The sequence below is a fragment of the Megalops cyprinoides genome, chromosome 3 (assembly GCF_013368585.1).
Source record: "Megalops cyprinoides isolate fMegCyp1 chromosome 3, fMegCyp1.pri, whole genome shotgun sequence".
Classification (NCBI taxonomy): domain Eukaryota; kingdom Metazoa; phylum Chordata; class Actinopteri; order Elopiformes; family Megalopidae; genus Megalops; species Megalops cyprinoides.
Window position 1 is genome coordinate 48,697,186 of NC_050585.1, and position 18,311 is coordinate 48,715,496.

At 40.6% G+C, this 18,311-nt stretch overlaps 2 protein-coding genes across 4 annotated transcripts; one reads left to right on the forward strand and one right to left on the reverse strand.

The window, feature by feature from the left end:
• Positions 1-318: 318 nt before the first annotated feature.
• LOC118774803 (eukaryotic translation initiation factor 4E type 2-like) lies at positions 319-5,543 on the reverse strand. Of its 3 annotated transcripts, XM_036524317.1 has the most exons (7): positions 5,314-5,543; positions 5,031-5,145; positions 4,212-4,346; positions 3,676-3,780; positions 3,287-3,439; positions 2,719-2,855; positions 319-1,916 (listed from the first exon to the last, which is right to left on the reverse strand). In XM_036524317.1, exons 1-7 carry the CDS (start codon positions 5,328-5,330, stop codon positions 1,877-1,879), a joined length of 702 nt encoding a protein of 233 aa, XP_036380210.1. In that variant the 5' UTR covers positions 5,331-5,543; the 3' UTR covers positions 319-1,876. The 3 variants fall into 3 exon arrangements, with proteins under 3 accessions (XP_036380210.1, XP_036380209.1, XP_036380211.1); XM_036524316.1 differs by lacking the exon at positions 319-1,916 and having other exon boundaries at positions 2,463-2,855; XM_036524318.1 differs by lacking the exon at positions 319-1,916 and having other exon boundaries at positions 2,463-2,855; positions 5,257-5,314.
• Positions 5,544-6,949: 1,406 nt separating this feature from the next.
• On the forward strand, positions 6,950-17,275 carry hsd20b2 (hydroxysteroid (20-beta) dehydrogenase 2). The gene is made up of 11 exons (XM_036525685.1): positions 6,950-7,218; positions 8,977-9,023; positions 9,370-9,445; positions 9,568-9,678; positions 10,677-10,744; positions 11,089-11,133; positions 12,173-12,207; positions 12,596-12,677; positions 14,198-14,263; positions 14,740-14,889; positions 15,878-17,275. Exons 1-11 carry the CDS (start codon positions 7,047-7,049, stop codon positions 16,013-16,015), a joined length of 990 nt encoding a protein of 329 aa, XP_036381578.1. The 5' UTR covers positions 6,950-7,046; the 3' UTR covers positions 16,016-17,275.
• Positions 17,276-18,311: the final 1,036 nt, after the last annotated feature.

Sequence of the window (18,311 nt, forward strand, 5' to 3'; positions counted from 1 at the left end):
AAACAAATAAAAATGTCATGCCACCGCAGGATTCAGGAATTGAGATTCACGAAATATAAAGCAACATTAACATAAGTTACAGTGAGTATTAGCTATTATTGAGATCACTCAACGCTATGTCGGGCTATACCACAATGTACCCTAAGACTTGAAATCACTTGAGGTCTAAACGAGATTAACGGTCTGACATCACGCGGAAAGCCCACATCGCATCGACCAGTGAACATTAAAATAAATTGCTTGAGTAACAGAGTTGTCATTTTGCCTCCTGGAAGCTGTTTGAATGAACACTTACTTGTTTTGCATAAGGATAAAACTGAATATTTGTTATTGTGTTTTGATAATTCCCTTCTTCTTTCCGAAATTGGCGCTGACTGTAGACCTCCAGGACTATACTTCCACTTAAAAAAATAGAAAAATCCAGCAAATCTTAACCTCAAAGATATGTAGCTTTACAAATAGACTTTTACACAAGACTTTCCTCCCATCAAGATGGGGAATTATATGTATATATATTTTTTACTTCCGTTATGGTCGCTACCTTCAATCACCAAGCCTCGTCTTTTGTTTCGCTTTTTATTTCGCAATACGCATGTACCAACACGAAGACAACATATCCAATGCCATGAAACGTCCAGGTTGTTTCGACAAGTGGAGGACAACTTCGCTTCAGATCAGGTCTAACACCGTTTTTAATTTTATTTATTGTTTAAAATGCTCTTAACTAAGCTGCTACAAAATACATTTCTCACTCTGGCAGAAAAAAAGTAAAAAAAAAAGTCTTCGTGTACCCAATGTGTTGTCGCCAGACAAATCGTCACACTGTCAAATCATACTTTGATTTATTTAAATACAGTTAAACAATATCTGGTTTTCGGCATCACTGGCTATAAATTGCCAATTATATGCTTTAACGCATGAAGCACACTAAGAACCAATTCTGCCCCCCTGTGGCGGAAACTATAATGTCACAATCTTGATCATGCATCGCAGTATACCCTTCAATAATCCGATTTTTCTATTCGATTCATATGCAACATCGTTGCCACTGACAGAATGTTTTAAAAAGGTGAAATTTACAAATACATTAATTGGATACATCATATAGCAAATGTGTACAAAATGGTCATGTACAGTTCATTTCAATGTGGGCCTGGTGGACTGCACAGTGGTTTACCATCTATCTAAAATGCCATTTTGATAGTCATCTTCTGTATGTCCTGTAACCTGATAGACATAAATTCATGATGCACATTCAAATTAAGCTCAAAACCTTATACCTTATTTTATAACACTGATATCCCAATCATAATAAACACAAAATATATCACCCTGAATAAAACAGTAATGACTCCAATTGACCAAAGTGAGAGGCACTGACACCAGTTTTCATGATACTACCCTGAGTTCAAAAGAACCTTCAAGAACCTTAATTTCTCCTGACTAAACCTGTAGGAAAGTGCAACTGTTAACTGATTTATACTAGGTGAACTAGGTGTACCAAGACCAGTAAAAACTTGACCACTGGACCATACAGAAAAGGAAAACTTGTGAGGAGTGTACACATAAATGTTATATACATGCTGATTAAAGAAATATCACACAAAAAAAATAAAATTCAAGTAAACGGATTCTCCAACACTGTAAGAATAGCTAAAAATGCCTGTGTGAAGCTGTGTGGCAGACCACTGTAATCACAGTCCATCTCAGTGGTTCCCCAGTGAATAGTCTGTCTCTTGCTCTCTCCTTGAATGGCATGGCTCATTCACTTCTTTGATTTAGTAGTAACTGATTTCCAAGACAAGAACCATTACTGGGAAGAGAGAGAAGGCGGTATATGCATCCATCTCCCCCCCTCTTTTCTCCCTGGGCTCAATCACAATGTCATCTTTGTGTTGCGGAAACTGGAATTGTCCCTGTGGGAGAGCAAAGAAATCATTAGCTTACAGAGAGAGATGAAGCAAGGCTAACCATGGAGACAAGAAAGCATGATCAGTTGTGTATGCATGTGGATTCATGTGAGGTATGCACAATATTTTGACGGTCCTTTTAATTTAAGTGCCCACCCCACCAGCAAAAAGATTACCCAAGTTTATGTTTATTTATTGGTGTAATGTTTACATTTACATTTACATTTATTTATTTAGCAGACGCTTTTATCCAAAGCGACTTACAAAAGTGCATACAGCAAGTATAGCGACAGTACGGGGACAGGATGTGTACAGTTCCACAATGAGACAGTTCTCAGCTGAGAGCAGCGTCTGTTTGAGGACACAGTACTATTAGATTTGTACAATTACAGCCTATAGGGCAACTAATACGATACACTTTCAAACGGCAGACTTCGACAACTTCAAACGGCGCAATGAGCGTCAGGGTAAAGGCGGCAACAAGAGACAAATTTAAAAGCACAATTTAAAAAGCACAGCAATTTACGACAGCACTGATGGGCGTGGGGGGGTAGCAATTGTGTGCTGGGTCAGTCCAGGTAGAGTCTGAAGAGGTGCGTCTTCAGGCCCCGTAATGTTACATCTGCCTGCTTGTTCTGCTTGGCAACAAGCCTTAAAGGCCCTGTGAAAAATGTTTATAGGTGTGGTCGTGTGACGGCGTTCGTGTATGTGTGCACATACTTGTGGTTAGTGTTGTGGGTCGTGTTGATGTTGGAGGATTTGAAGAGTTTCTGTGAATGTGCGTACGCGTATGTGTGTATGCGCGTACCTGAGGCTGTCATTGTGGGTTTTGTACTCCATTATGGTGTTGGGAGGCAAGTTGAGGATGCGACGGAGTGTGTCCCGGATGCGCGAAGTGGTCACTTGGTCATTGGCCGTCTTGTTCCAAATCGAAAGGATGTCCTCCTGGAGGGTTGAAGCAAAACTGCAAATGGTCAACAACTAGTTTCCACAATGCAGAGAACACATAGCCAGTAACACACAGCACAGCGAACACTGTTGCGATTTACACAGAAAATCACGTGACCTCGCTGTTGAATATGAACACTAAGAAAGTTCTAGAAATGAGAAAGGGTAGTCTTTTCAAAGTTGGGAACCTGCTTCCACACATGAACTGCAGCTCCAGTTTTAAACTACAGCAAAAAAAGAGCAGTTGAGTTTGGGAAAGTGAATGGAAGTTAATTATTTGACCATAACCTGGCTTCCTGTGCAGTATAATATAGTGTCTTCACACAGTGACATCGTTTCACCCCTCTGCCTGTGAACCTTGATGTCTGACCTGGAAATGCTCTCTCCCTCAACCTGCAATTCTCAACCCCCTCACCCCGTGGTCTGACCTGGAAGCGGACGGACACCACCACCCCGCAGATCTCCTCTCCCACCATGAACTGCTCCCCCAGCATTGCCAGGATGATGTTCTCCCAGAAGCGTGAGGCCAGCCCCTTCCGCAAGCGGATGATCCATTTCCCCCCATTCTTATTTGCCTCATCCTAAAGACATGAGGCAAATGCAGAGATAACCACATCAACAAAAAGTGTGAACGTGCTGCTATCAGAGAAAACCATCATCAAACAAAATGTTTATATATTTACTGAAAATAATTATCTATATATAGACATGCCGCCACAACTACCTACCCAACACAGCCTTGGCCCCCACGCTCTCTTTCGCTTACACAGAAATACAAACACACACACACAATAAGCCTAACCCTGGCTCTGCTCACCTCCCACATGGGCTTGATGCCCTCCTTGAACAGATGAAAGTCACTGTGACCTGTCAGGTCCCCTGGCCGCACCAGGTGACTGTAGAACTTCCAGAACTGTTCAACCTAAGAGACAGAAAATGAGTTTCATTTGAGACAGGCAGAGGATTTAGTCTTAATTGATGATGAGGTGCAACCCTGACCTTGACAGAATGTCAACTCACCAAGTGTTCAGATGTAAATCAGCTATCTGAGATTCACCCTAAACCCAACAGGACTCTGACTTGGAGAAAAGGAATAACTGAGAAGAGAGCAACCCAAGTTTCCCCAGCTCAGAGCTCCTTAACCTTGGTCCTGGAGGCCCACCTGATTCAATTTATCCTTGTTTTAATTCAACATAAGTAAATTCTACGCAAGAGAACTGGAAAAAAACATGCTTCATTAAGGCTCTCCAGAATCAGGATTAGGTATTCCCTGTCCTAATATTAAAGGAATCCTTTACTACAGTAGCATAAGCTTCAAAAGCGTTCTGAGATGGCTTCTTAAAGGAGACTGACCGAGGCCACAGTGCCTATCTGACGGATGCTCTGCTCATAACTCTGGCTGTTGGCAGGACGACTGGGTGTACGGCGGAAGTACCAGAAGGTGTAGTTGTACTGGAGCGGGTGTTCTCCTGCTCCTGGGGAAACGGCCTGATACAGAGAGAAAAAAGGACGTGTCTAATTAATAACAGGGAGAAAAATCCTATATACTTTCATGTTACTTGGTACACACACACAAAAAAACATTCAGCTGAGTTTCATGAGATCATTCAAAACAGCCATAAGTAAAATTGAACACTGAACAAAAAACGGTGCTTTTTAGATATGTAACGTATATGAACGCTATTTAATGTGTATGTATATGCAATTGGAGCAACCTTGCAAGTAATCGGAAATTGGAAAAGTGTCGGCGTTCACGTTTGAATCAACACAAGCGGTCCGTGATTCCTCATCCGTTTATGTAGGAAAAGAGGATGATGTTTAAGTTACAGCGGTGCTAGAGTACGTCAGAACGTTCTGACCATATAAATTTATACCCATCACCAATTAGGCAATGGAATAATGGAGGTACTTCTTGGCCGGTAACAACACTTTTAGACAAAAACTCGAGGCGTTCAAATGTATCTCACTCTAAATTAACTAGGACAGTCTGACCACATGAAACTGTCATTGATGCTATCGTCCGGCTACAAGTTACGGGATCTCTATCAGGGTGGAATCGTTGTTTTCAGAAACTGAACAGCCGACCAAGTCATTAAGGCGACACACACAGCCCCCTGATAGGATACAATGCCTACATATAATAGCACCAAATTCGACAACTCAAACACCAACCTTTCGTCGACCGACGTTACTGTTATTGTTGACTAACGCTACTACATTATTGTCGCTCATCTCTTCTCGACTATCTGCTGGGTCGTCGTTATCTCCGGCGTCATCATCCTTCAGACTGGAGCGGAAGATTGGAGAAGAACTGATGAAACATCTTTAGCAGTGAAATCATTAACATTAGCTAAGCCAATTTAACATTGCTATATCTATAAATGGCTAGTTTGCTTACAGGCAGGGATGTTAGCGATCTGGCAATCTAACGTTAGCTGCGAGCTGGTTCACTTACTGGTCAACTTGATTCATCGCCTGCTAGCTAACTAGCTAACTAGCAAGCAAACCCCAGGACAGCAAATCTCCCTTGTTTTTCCAAACAGCTAGCTTGGTATAATACGCAAAACAGCTTAAAGATATCTATCGATTCTTGAAACATTTGTCGATGAAAGAAAAGATGAAAGTTTGAATTTCATATTAGTTAGGCAGTTCCGTTGTGTGTCAGAGCAGCCTCCATGAATCCTAGCGCAGCCGCACTTCGTAAATTCTGAAAGCACGACTACGGGAAGAGTGGTGGGTCGAAACACCACGATACTTACTAAACGCGTATTGGAAAATGTACGTCGGTGCCGAATAACTACTGTGAACGCAAGATACCCTCGTTACATGACTTCCAAATTACTTATAAACACGAAACACCCGTAGTGGGCTAATTCACAGGTCTTTTTGGGTCGAGGACGTGCATAGATCTTTGACAGATTCAACGAAAACATTTCCATCTTTTCTCAGCGCTGCGCAAGGCGTGCCAATGGAAATGCTGGTTAGGCCACTGGTAATTGTTAGCGAGGAATGGCAGAACCGTATTTCATACTGTGTTCCGTCTGTCAGACAGTGGTTCAAGAAAGGGCGTCTGTTCTGTACAATTTATGGTCGTAGAATTTCAGACAATACTCTTCCTGACAGCTGATATCTCACACAAAACACGTCGCAAATGTCAGTACATACACATTTGAAACACACACACAATCTATTCACGTAAATTTGCCTCTAATTTATAACTAACAAATTATGGCAACTAATTTGAAAGAGGAAGCACTCCAATGATGATCTGTGGGCCAATTCGTTCTTGTTTCTTCAATCCATTTATTAATGCAAAGTTCTTGTATTCACTTTTAAGCAAACTAGAAGTTGACTAACTGAAGCCTACATATCCCCTTTATGGCGTGGCTCTTCAAAGAAAGTGTTTTGCATTCACAGAAGCCTAATTTGTAACGTTAATGAAAACCTGTTGCAACCACTTCTAGGGTTTAGCGTTTTAGTACGGTGAAGCGTTCTAACAATCACTTTCCCTCATTAGTGGAAACTCAATTGTTCTAAGAGGAAAGGGCTTCTCGCAGGACTAAGTTTACTGTTTGGGATTTTATTTACTTACACATTCTGTTCCATATTCTTTATTTATGTAAGTATCTTTTATCCCAGTCAAAGATGTGAACTCTGAATATTCTGTCATTAAATTGCTATTTGGCTGATCACTCAAGATGACGCCGTGAACTGCTTAAATTTAAGCAATTACGCCCGTTCGGTGAAAAACACATACTGAAGTAGCCATCTCGGAATTGAAGGCGCCAGTCTGAGGAAACAGCAGAGAATAGGATCACAGGTTTCACGTGTTGATTTGCTGATAAGATACATCAGTCTCTTTTAGATGAGCAACGCTCGGATGAGAGTAGCTGGTTCTCCACAGGCATCGGTTTAGGAAAGACGCCCCGCACTAAGCATTATCTTACATTGATACGTCAAGCTGATAATCATGTCCGCCGGTAACCAATCTAGATGATTTAAGGATCAGTGGGCGTGCACAGCGCCTGCTCTGGACTGGTGCCTGGGAACAGACAGTAGGTGTCGAAGGGCGGTACTTGCATGGCATAGTGTATGAGGTGACCACCGCCGCAGCACCGTTAAAGGCATATAGTTAACCTCCCGTTTACCTTTACGGTTTAATTGATAGTGTCTCTAGTGAATGTCGACATGGATACAGTTTTTAATTCTTCGGTTCTTCTGCATGGATTGGTCGTCATAGGAAGTTTCACGGTGTTGTTTTATCTTTTTAAGTTTTCTTGGAAATGCTGGTGCGGATTCAGGGCATACGTGCTGTCAGAATATTGGCAAACTGACCTCAAAACATACGGGCAGTGGGCGGGTAAGTTTGTATAATGACAATATCTACGGTATTTGATGGAGTTTGCTTGTATATTTTTGTGGATGTATGGAGTTTGTGTTTTTCGGTAACAGTCACGTGTTAATGCACAGAAAGTTCATACAAATCCGAGCTTCGTAGTGAAATTGCGCAAAGCAGTAAAGGGAACTTTCTCATCCTTGAAGGTTAGCTAAGGTTACCTCGAAAATGTGTAACCTTACATTGACCTCGCAATAATATGGTGTTTCACCTTTTGAAGCCACACTATACAGTACTCTAGCATATCATTTTTGTTTACACGGCAGAATTATGATGTATGGTAGAAGAATACAGTTAGTAGTCTACATTAATCTGGATTTTCGTAATTTTCCACCATACATTTTTTTTTATTTTTACTCGTGTTAAATAAAAACTGTTATTAGAAATATACGTTTCTTTAGAGTTTTAATATGTACATTTTCCCAAAAATGACGATAACATAATGAGGACCACTGTGATTGTCTTGAGTAACCTTGTTGACCAAGGTAGGTGAGTGGTGCAGTGTCCTCGAGTTTTGTGGTAGCAGTACAGGGATTTGGAGGGATTTGGAATGTGTGTAAGCACGTTTCTAATTGGGTGTTCTTGTGCATGTGTATGTGTGTGATTGTGTGAGCGCGTGTATGTGTGTGTGTGTGTGTGTGTGCGTGTATGTGTGAGGCTGTGTTATTGTTTTGACATGCGTTTGATTAACAGATCTCTGTCAAAGGTTGCAGAATGTGCAGGTGACCAAGAATGCAAACAAAATGTATTTTGATCTCAAGATGATCAGGCCACCAATCAGTTAGCTACTCATTGAAATATGTGAACATTGTAAGGGGGTGGGTGTATATCTGGTACAATGTGTTTGTACTCTCAGATGCATTTTTAAACAGTTCATTCCATCTCATTCCAACACAGTAAACAGGTGCATACCTCTAAGTGTCCAGTATGTGCTAACTAGTGTCCATGAGTCTTCTGTGGCATGCTGTCACACCTGAAAAAAGGAATGATCATCCTGATAATTTTACAGGTTCACTCTTACACGTGCAAAATATGCATCACGCATACGTGAAAAACCGCCTTGACAGAGTCTCAGAGCACTGGGTCACATTCGGCTTAGGTCACAGGGCAAGACTTGAAGGTGTATGCACTGTTCCACTTGAATCCTGGCAGAGGCGGATTTGTTTCCCCATTTTGTTGTTTTCATGCTGTAGTGTGGATGTTGTTGCATTTTGAAAGCTTTGCTAACAATATTGAGCCACCGAGTTAATGACGTTGAACTTACTCTCTGTTATGTATTAATGGCAGTGTTTCTTGGATTAATGAGTGCAAACGGAATTTTGGCTGCACGCCATAGCTTTACCCTGAAAAACCTTAGACAGAATTTGAATAACAGATGGGAAAAGATATAGTCAATTCTCAGAAACAGTCGAGGGATGAATTCATCTTTTGAAGATGACCAGAAAAAAACATTAGGAGGACAGTCTAGCATGACGGAGGGGGGAGTTTGAGTGCAGCAGGGAATTGCAGGGGCTTTCTTTCCCGCTTGTGGGCTTTCACCATCAGCAGGAAAGATTTTTGTGTCATGATGATTATAGTGATAGTTTATCCACGGCTCCTTACCCACCCCCTCCCTGTGGACACAGCAGTTTATCTTTGACTTGAGGTTCCTGGAAATGTTTCATAGTTGTGTCCTGACATTGCTAACTGTAATTCGTATGTTTTTTTTTTTTTTTTTTTCAGTTGTTACCGGAGCAACCTCAGGGATCGGGAGAGCCTATGCCAATGAGGTTTTTTTTTTTTTTAAATTAGACAACACCACACAAATTAGAGAACTCTTCCCATGGCAATTTGACAACGCCAGGCCACGAACATGAGCATGTACTTTCATCACAGAGATTTCAGGGTATCCCTACTTAATATGTGGTGGCTGAAAGAAATTGGTTGCCTTTCATAATTTCAGAAAAGTTTCATACATCACAGTTTAATTGGGATTATTTATATGATTGTATCCATAATACCTCTCAGAGACACACTCATATGCTCACATGCTATAAATCATGTGTATATAACATTAGCAGTTCCAATTTGCCATGTGATATTTGTACGCGATTGTCTTGTGTGTGCCCTTTATAGTTGGCTAGAAGAGGACTGGACATTGTCCTGGTCAGCCGTTCAGAAGAAAAGCTTCATGCTGTCGCCATGGAGATTGGTGAGTGATGTTGTGAGGACGTGCAAAAGATGGAGGGAGAAGGAGATGGACAGAAAGACAGAACTGTTCTGGGAGTTTCTGAGCGTGAGCAAACATTGAACATCTCAATCTGTGTCTTTCAGAGAGGTCCTACGGGAGGCAGACACGGGTCATTCAGACAGACTTCACAGTGGGCCATGCAATCTATCCAGCCATCGCAGAGAAGCTGGGTGAACTGGATATCGGCATACTGGGTACCGTGCACAATGAGGAGAGTTGGGAGAAAGAGACAGAGAGCGGGGGAGGGGGAGGGGAGCGTAAGAGAGAAAAGAGGGGATGAGGGGAGCATTAGTGTACTGTTCAGGGTGTTTCATCTCTGAATGATTGAGAACGCAATGGTTTGCGTGCATCTCTTACAGGTTAGTTTCTTCTTTGATTAGTTAGGTTCTCTGATCTTTGCAAAAGTTGAAGTAAACTTGCTCTTACATTATCTTTGGTTGCCAGTAATGTGTGAGTCTTTAAATGCCCTTAGGAGCAGATCTTATGTACAGTAGCTCACCGTATATAACTGCAAGTTGTTTCATTCTAATACTGTCGCCTTGGGTAATTTCTGTTGGCAAAGAACCATTTTCTTCCTTTTCCATCTACATGTTATACCTGCTCCCGTCTTCATGTTATAGTGTATCTGCTATTACTCACATTGTTTTTCTGCTGTGTACTCTGTGACAGTTTCTTGAATAGAGTGTAATATTAAATCAAATTTAATTGAAAGTGCTTGACTACAGGCTAGTCTTATCCTGTAGGGTGGCGTGTCACTGTATAGTGTTACACTGACAGCATTAGTGCTGAGGTATAAACAAGATTATATAAAATGTATGTGTTTTGGCCAATACTGTTGCTCAAATTTCTTTTTTTCTGCACATTTTAAATTACCATTGTAACATTTTCATTTTATCTTATTTTTGTGTAATGGACTTGACATTCAATTCATATTCGATTTGAAAGAGTCAATCTTTTGTGATGACAAAGGTTTGACATCTTTGTCTTTGCTTTCACTGTGTATATTTTTTGGTTAAATTTGAAAGACAATCTATATATTTTAAATGCCTGTTGCAGTGCATTAGATAGCTGTGCAGTAATACCACAGTTTGTTTGGAATATCTGCAGAAATATTGTGCATACATGTGCACTCATAGTTGACAGGATTGTTGAATGTTATCTCTTCTCTGCCTCCAATTTTCCCTCTGTCCAGTTAACAATGTAGGTATGAACTACGCTGGAATGTTAGTGTATTTTATGGATATTCCAAACCCTGAGCAGGTATGATTCTCATTTATTTCTGTTATTATCATTCTAGATTAAATTGTATTGTTTTGAAATGCACAGCAATGTTGTGAGAATGTTACATGTCAGACTGGATTGGACAACCTAAATCTAGAGATCTAAAACAAGGGGTCCTCCAGGAGAAACCGTCGTGGAAGGTTTGTTCTTCCCAAACAATTCTCGTTGACTTGATGCTTCTCATTTTCTGTGATTCTGAGAAAACGGAAACCTTGCATGGATACCAGGCCTTTAGCATTGCCCTTATTATCATGTAGTCTTCTACTAAACTTAGTCCACGCAACGTGCAGTTTCTATTTGAACCTGTATTCCTCTTTTCCCAGAGAATCACGGAAGTCATCAACTGCAACATTCTGTCTGTGACACAGGTCAGAGTCATGCCTGTCTTTGTCTGTCTTCTCACTATCAGAACCATCTGTCTTTCGTGTGTCTCCTAAGTTCCCATTCTGAAGTCAGATTAAATTCATATCTAACCTCCTCTTCACAGGCTGTAAGTCCAGATATATTTGCATCCAAAGTGTCTCAGAAATGACACAGTAGACCTGTGTTCATCTTTAAGTGTTTACAGACCTCTTTTATTGTTATTATAACTATTGAAATACATGATCAAATATTCAGGTATCTCCAGTACATTTTAAGTCACATTAACTGAAAGTAAATAAATGAATGCTACTGTCAAAGAGAGTATGTGGTGGTGAACAAACCGCAGCAAACAAGACTGCCCGTGTCTGGGCAAAGTTACAGCATGCAGAAAAGCTTGCAGATTGAGACACTGAAGTATTGTATCAATCACACACACATCAAGGCCTACAGGCATGCACCTGGAACAGTTTCACCAATGAATATGTAATGAAATTGAAAGTGTGAAGAAGTGTATCTAAAAATAGGACAACTGTACTGTCTTAACAATTAGCAATATAACGGTTAGCAATGGTTTACCAAACTGGACAGTGTGATTCACAATTACAGAAACAGTATAAAGGGAATGATGATCTAACTGATGGATCAATAGTTGAACTGATTGCCAGGGTGGTGGACCAAAACTATACTTAAGATGGTCACTGGGCAGCATGCCAACAAAATGCAACAAACTTACATTTCGGGAAAGTCTATGTATTATCAGGAAATGGTAACACTGTAAGTTTGCAGACATTAAACAATTTAATATAAGAAGTAAATTTTAAAGAGTTGGTTTAATTCTCAGATTTTACAGAAATAGCCGATGTCTGGTCATGCAGTATCGGAATGAATTTGTTGTCATACCATGTCTATTGTCTGGCATTTATACAGCTGTCTAAGTGCCTGTGAAGTATTGTTAGGTTATACAACATTTTTCATAGAAACTTGCAAACAGGAATGTGATAAGGACTTCGGTAATGATCGTACCATCTCTTTGTCTATCTTCAGATGACCAGACTGGTTCTTCCACGCATGGTTGAAAGGTACATGCATAAAGCCATCAAAATAATATCTATCAGAATAGAACAGAATGTAACCTGTTCTTGTGCAGTGACTGTGACTTGGTGCATGTTTATGTGTGTTTATTTGGAGTGGGTGTGGGGTGTGTTTGTGTGTGTGTGTGTGAGAGAGAGAGTGTGTTTGGGGGGTCAGGCACACCCCCAGTTGTCTCCTTGTATCCTTATATCTATATACATAGTATTTATGACTTTTTGTGCATCCCCGTGGATTACAATCGCACCCCTCTGTATTTTCTCCTGGCGCCAGGCCTGGGGGGGTGGGGGGGGGGGGGGGTGGTGTCTCTGTCTTCTCTGTCTGTTTGTCTGTCACCTGTGTCTGTTCCCTTTGTCTGCCTGTATGTGCCTCCTGCAGGGGTAAGGGCCTGATCATAAACATATCTTCAGAGGCTGCCTCTGAACCCCAGCCCATGCTGTCCCTGTATTCTGCAACCAAGGTGAGGCTCTCTGTCTGCACCCACATGCACCGCTGCGGTTACGCTGGCATTGGAAGATGGTACTCCTATTAACACCAGCCCTTCCTCTCTCACCTGATCCCCTGAAACGCTACCACCTGAAGGAACTTCTCATCTCTCAAAACTGTCTCCTACTAAACTATAAAATAAAATTATTAAAAAAATGTAGTCTAATGGTTTAACACACTTAGTTAGTTGTACCGGCTAGTTTGTACTTCGCCTGGCCAACCATTGAAAGCTCGTCATGCAGCGCTTCTGATATTGTTGACTCCTCATGGTTTTTTCGCTTGTGTTGTACTCTACCTCATTTGTAAGTCACTTTGGAAGCATCTTCCAAATCAAGACATGTAAATGTAAATTATAAATGTAACAATACATTAAAATTAATTGCAATTAATTGTCCGTGTAACAAATCATCAGTATTTATGTTTACTCCTCTAATGTGGAGTCATTACTGTCTTAGAGTTACTAGTCTAAAGGAACTATTTTTAAATTGATTGTATTCAATATTGCCTGCATGAGTAGATGAAGGTCGTGTCTTGGCCATATGCGGTTAATTTTTCAGGAATGAGAAATGAATCTAAGAAATGAAATGGTTAATCCTTTCTTCTTCAAGAATAAGATGAAGAAGCTGGTTTTTCTTTTTGATTTTATTAAAGCACTTCGTAATAATAATAATTGCCAATATTTCATACACAGAGAAAAATAATGTAAGTGATAATAAAAATAACTGCTTTCTCAAGCCTAGAATATATTTCACTATCTTATCTTATGAGCTTACTCTTTTTGCTTAGCTGACTATAAAAACTGGCCCATGAACACGTTTCTTCCATTGCATCATCATCTGTTGCAAGACTAGTCGATGCAGCTGTTAGCAGTGAAATATAGTATATAGTAAATATAGTAAATATAGAAGTACATCATCATCAACCTAAAAAAAGAACTTAAAAAGCAGAGTACTATCAGTTGATTCACAAACATACATGGGCATTTTAAATCTCACTAAAACTTAATTGTGCTCAGTGGAAACCTACCAGGCGCCGTCCCACCAGGTGCCAGCACTGCCCTATTTAACTGGTTCCTTTACAAAATACACAGGGAATACTGAGGAGCCAGATGAGCTTCATGTTTGAGTGGCATGTGTCCCATTCTGCTTTGCCTTTGCAGAGCCTTGTAAAGGGGAGAATGGTGTGCTTTGTAGGCAGGACACACCCCTTCCTCCATCACCTTGCACCACAAGTAAAATTTGTCAAAGAGATGACCGCCACTCCAAATATCCATGAACCCCACACAATAGTGAGAGTCCAAGTCTGATAAGAGATGTCTCTCCTCATTTGTGAACATTTGCATATGTTCATCCTGTTATGACTGTATGTCCACATTGTGTACTGCAGTATTAAACAATCATGAATCATCATCTATCAGTACTTTCTATATAATGTATTATATGTATAATATTCTATATTGTATTATAATTGATGTAATTTCTTCCTCCTCTTTAGATTTTTGTGACATACTTCTCCAGGTGCCTGAACTCGGAGTACAGTCCTCGAGGAGTTACCGTACAGGTAAAGGGTCAGGGTTCAAAGAAAATAAAATGTGTCCTTGTCTTGTATCTTCTCCTGATTCACATCTTCATCCTGATTCACACCTTCCTCAGACGTGCAGGATAATCTGTTGTTTTTCCATTATGTCCTCCTCTCTTTCCCTTTCCTTCCTGTCTGTGCTCTGCCACTTGCTCCATTTCCCCCCTTTCTGCCTGCATACTTTCTTCCTCTCCTCTTCTCTCTCCCCTTCTCCTTCATTTTCTACTCTCTCCTTCCTTCCCTTCTCTATTTCCACAAACTCACTCTCTCTCTGTCACTCTCTCTCTCTCTCTCTCTCTGTCTCTCTCTCTGTGTCTGTCTCTCTCTCTCTCTCTCTCTCTCTCTCTCTCTCTCTCTCTCTCTCTCTCTCTCTCTCTCTCTCTCTGTCTCTCTCTCTCTCGCTCTCTGTCTCTCTCTCTCTCTCTCTCTCTGTCTCTCTCTCTGTCTCTGTCTTTCAGTGTGTTGCTCCCTTCGTTGTGTCCACAAACATGACCCACAACGTTGCGGTCAGTGCCTTTGTGAAGAGCGCCCCTGATTTTGCCCGCGAAGCCCTGAACACAGTTGGCCACTCCAGCTTCACCAGCGGATGCCTATCTCACGCCCTCCAGGTCAGGACCTGCACAAACAAATGCGCCCTTCTTTAGGTGGCTCACCTGGGATTCTGTGTTTTTACTTTGGAATTAAGTTAAATCTTTGATCCACCATGAAGCAGGTGTCATGCAGAATTGGAAATGTAGGATCTTAGGAAATGTCAGGCTGCTTTCTAAATTGCAAGGGAAAAAGTTGCTATGCAAGGCTGTGTGGCCACAATGGATCAATGAAATGTCAGCTGCAGCTAATTTCTGTGTAATTGCTAACAAACCAACTTTATGCCTTTGTCATCAACTTCCCAGAAAGTATTCATCCTAGTGACATAAAAAAATGATATATGTGATGCTTGGAATATAAATCAAATAAAGAATAACACATTTCTATGTTAAAAGACGTGGTTATCACAGGGCCATCAGCAGTTCTGAACTGTTGGCTATGAATGCTAAACAGTTAAATGAAAATGACAAGACACTTTACACATGAAAAGCCAAAATTGTGAAAGTGAAAATGGTGTTGATAGTTCACAGGATATGGCTACCATTCGATAGGGGTTTCCTTGGAGTATTCAGAAAACTCCTATTTCAAATTATTAGATAGTTGGAACATTTTGTGTGCTATCTGCTTTGAAATTGAATTCATAAAGGTAAAGTATGTTGCATAATGTGATGATAATTTTTGATTTAATAGTTTCAACATAAGGGCACAACATCATATGCATTTTTTTTTTCAGCTAGCAAATTGTAGAACAGGACTGCGATAAGCAGTAGTTTTTCAGTATAGTAACCTTCCTCAGGCTATGGTACTCCAGATGCATTTATGCAATAATGTGAAGTATTATTCCTTCAGAATAACTTGCATATTATTCAGTCTTTCAACTTACTCTATGTCCTTTTATTCAGACCTAATATGGAAAAAAGAATTATTAATTATTAAATATTAAGATGTCCTTGTAGACTGTAATGTAACTATGGATGTAGACTGAACTTTCTTTTTCCTCTCCCTCAGCACGTTGCTCTGTCTATCTTTTTTCCTGGCTGGTTTCGTCTCTCTGCATTCTGTGTGAGGCAGACAGAGAAATTTGCCCAATCGAAACGGAAGGAACTAGAGGAGATGATGGCAAAATGTGAGAAGAAGGAGAACTGAGAGGACCATTAACACTGGGGCAGAAAAGGGATAAGCAAAAGCTCTCTGTATTTAGGTTTTTGCTTTAGTTGCATTTTCACGGCTTGCTATTTAGGAGATGTTTTGAGTGTAACTGAGCAGAGAGCCCATCTTAATCCATCCAGGAGCTGTCTGAACCTTTGGGGTTATGATTGACAGCTGGTTCATTGATGCTTCCCATTCTCCTTTTTGTTCTATGAAATACAGATTTTGTTAGTGTTACCACGTCTGTATAATCTTGTGAAATTTCTAATCTTAATCAATATGCACATGGAACCGTCGATTACTGTGTGTCTGAGCATACACCAGGGGGTGCTGTTGATGTAGGGGGGGGGTCTCAGAAATGATGAGTGTGTTGGACTATAATTCTGTGCTCTTTCTTGGGTAGTACATAGGCAGTAAAAGAAACCCTCATGTAACTTTCCCTAAAGAAGATGGCTTGATCAGGAAATTTTTGATTAAACTGTAATACATAAATATCTTAATCATGTTTAGCAAGGAACTGGGTGTGTTCCCAGAATGCTGTGACAAGCTAAAGAAATGGGTGGAGTACTGTTGTTTTACCCTACAAAACACTGATAGTATGTAAAAACACAGCACAAGCTCCTTACGTAATCCCAGATAAGATCTTCTAAATAAGATCTCCCTTTTGCTTATACCAAGAGCTTCACACCCCTTTGCTGTTGACCAAAGTTTACAGAGATCCCTGGTTTAACTCCATCCTAATGGGGTTTTCATGTAGTCCAAAACTCCCAGCTGTTTCCAATGGCTCTCAACTGAACTTAATCAGGCAAAGGTGGTGACCAGCGCAAACCCACCTCATTCATTCAGCTCCCACAGTGTGAAGTGGCCTTATATTTATGTTATTCATGTCTGTAGGCTTTTATGGGTAAATGCCAAAGATGTGCCAATGAACATTTACAGATCGTGATGCCAAAAGATCAAGGCATTTTAATAATGTTGTGTTTTGATATAATATGTGTTGTATAGGTAAATTTACCATATCAACATCAGTGGAGCCAGGCTGAAAGACAAAAGGATGCACAGTAATAACTGTTTCACCTGACATGCTAGAAATCATTGAATACCATTACTGTGATTCTTCAGTGCTTCTGTTGAGAATTAAAAATCTGACGTGTTCCCCATTGATTTGATACTGGAAAATTTTAAACTCTCATACATACACACAAGCCAAAATATTGCTATTGTTATCATTCTTGAAACTTTTTTCCCCACAACAGTTATGGTGTATTTTTCTATCAAATAAAATGTATTTTTTTACACCTGTTTTATGTATTTTATTGTCTTAAACTATCACTTTCACACTGTGTGTGTGTGTGTGTGTGTTTGCACACATCACTGTTGTCTCTTTCCCTGGTTTCTCAACTTGAGCACAATCAGAACGGGGAAAGGGGCAGTGTGGCAGCAGGATATCATGCATACCATTTTATTAGTTGTGTTTCTGTTCAAGCAAAATGCATTACTGCAGGTGCATGTGGGAGCATGAATGATGGTATTTTTAACCCTGATCATGAGAGGGCTTGTCAGGTTTCCAAATTTCTTTCTGCCATGCTCCTCTAATTCGGCGGGTAAAATATCCCCTTTCTCTTTCCGCCTTCTATGCCTCAAGGATAAACACATTCATGCATCAGATTTGTCCTCTGAATGCCCCACGTAGATCCATTCGTGCATCTCCTGTGACCTGTACCACGTGGCACGGTGAGCTGGTGTGAGCAGGCATTGTTCCTGTTGGGAGAGGCACGGCCAGAGAAAAAACTCTCACGATGGGAGGTTAGTCACAAATTGCCCAGAGTGTCACACGCTTGAATGGCTGTCAAGGAGACCGAAGAGAACTGCACTGCCACAATGCTGATAATGTGAGCCAGGAGAAGAAGAAATGTGAAATAGTAATTAGGGCAAGGGACTCGAGAGTAATGGGGCTGAATCTGACATAGTACCTTTCCCTGAATTGCAAAGCTAAAACTATGTTGTATAGTTACAGTAATTGCTACCTGCTTCGTATACAGGTATCTGCCAAGCAAATATGGTGATTATGAAGAGGCTTACACCTTTTTGTCTTCCCTTGTCAGTTACAGTGAATCCTCTTTCAACGGGATTCACTCCTCCAAATCTACATGCATTGCAATCATGGCTCGATTATGAACTTGATTGTGTCTCTTGATTGCATCTATGACTCAGCACCTGTCCGTCACCCAAAACGACCCTGTCTTTACCCATCTCTCTTCCCTGCTGTTATTTGTCACTTCCTCTGTGTGTG

Excerpts from the sequence above, each read along its gene's own strand:
- LOC118774803 (XM_036524316.1), bottom strand. Across the intron at positions 4,347-5,030 it reads GTAACGTCGGTCGACGAAAG|GCCGTTTCCCCAGGAGCAGG; the intron begins GTTGGTGTTTGA and ends TCTCTGTATCAG. Across the intron at positions 3,781-4,211 it reads AGATAGGCACTGTGGCCTCG|GTTGAACAGTTCTGGAAGTT; the intron begins GTCAGTCTCCTT and ends TCTGTCTCTTAG.
- hsd20b2 (XM_036525685.1), top strand. The coding sequence starts at position 7,047 with ATGGATACAGTTTTTAATTCTTCGGTTCTTCTGCATGGATTGGTCGTC. Across the intron at positions 9,446-9,567 it reads TGCTGTCGCCATGGAGATTG|AGAGGTCCTACGGGAGGCAG; the intron begins GTGAGTGATGTT and ends TGTGTCTTTCAG. Across the intron at positions 12,208-12,595 it reads CTTCCACGCATGGTTGAAAG|GGGTAAGGGCCTGATCATAA; the intron begins GTACATGCATAA and ends TGCCTCCTGCAG.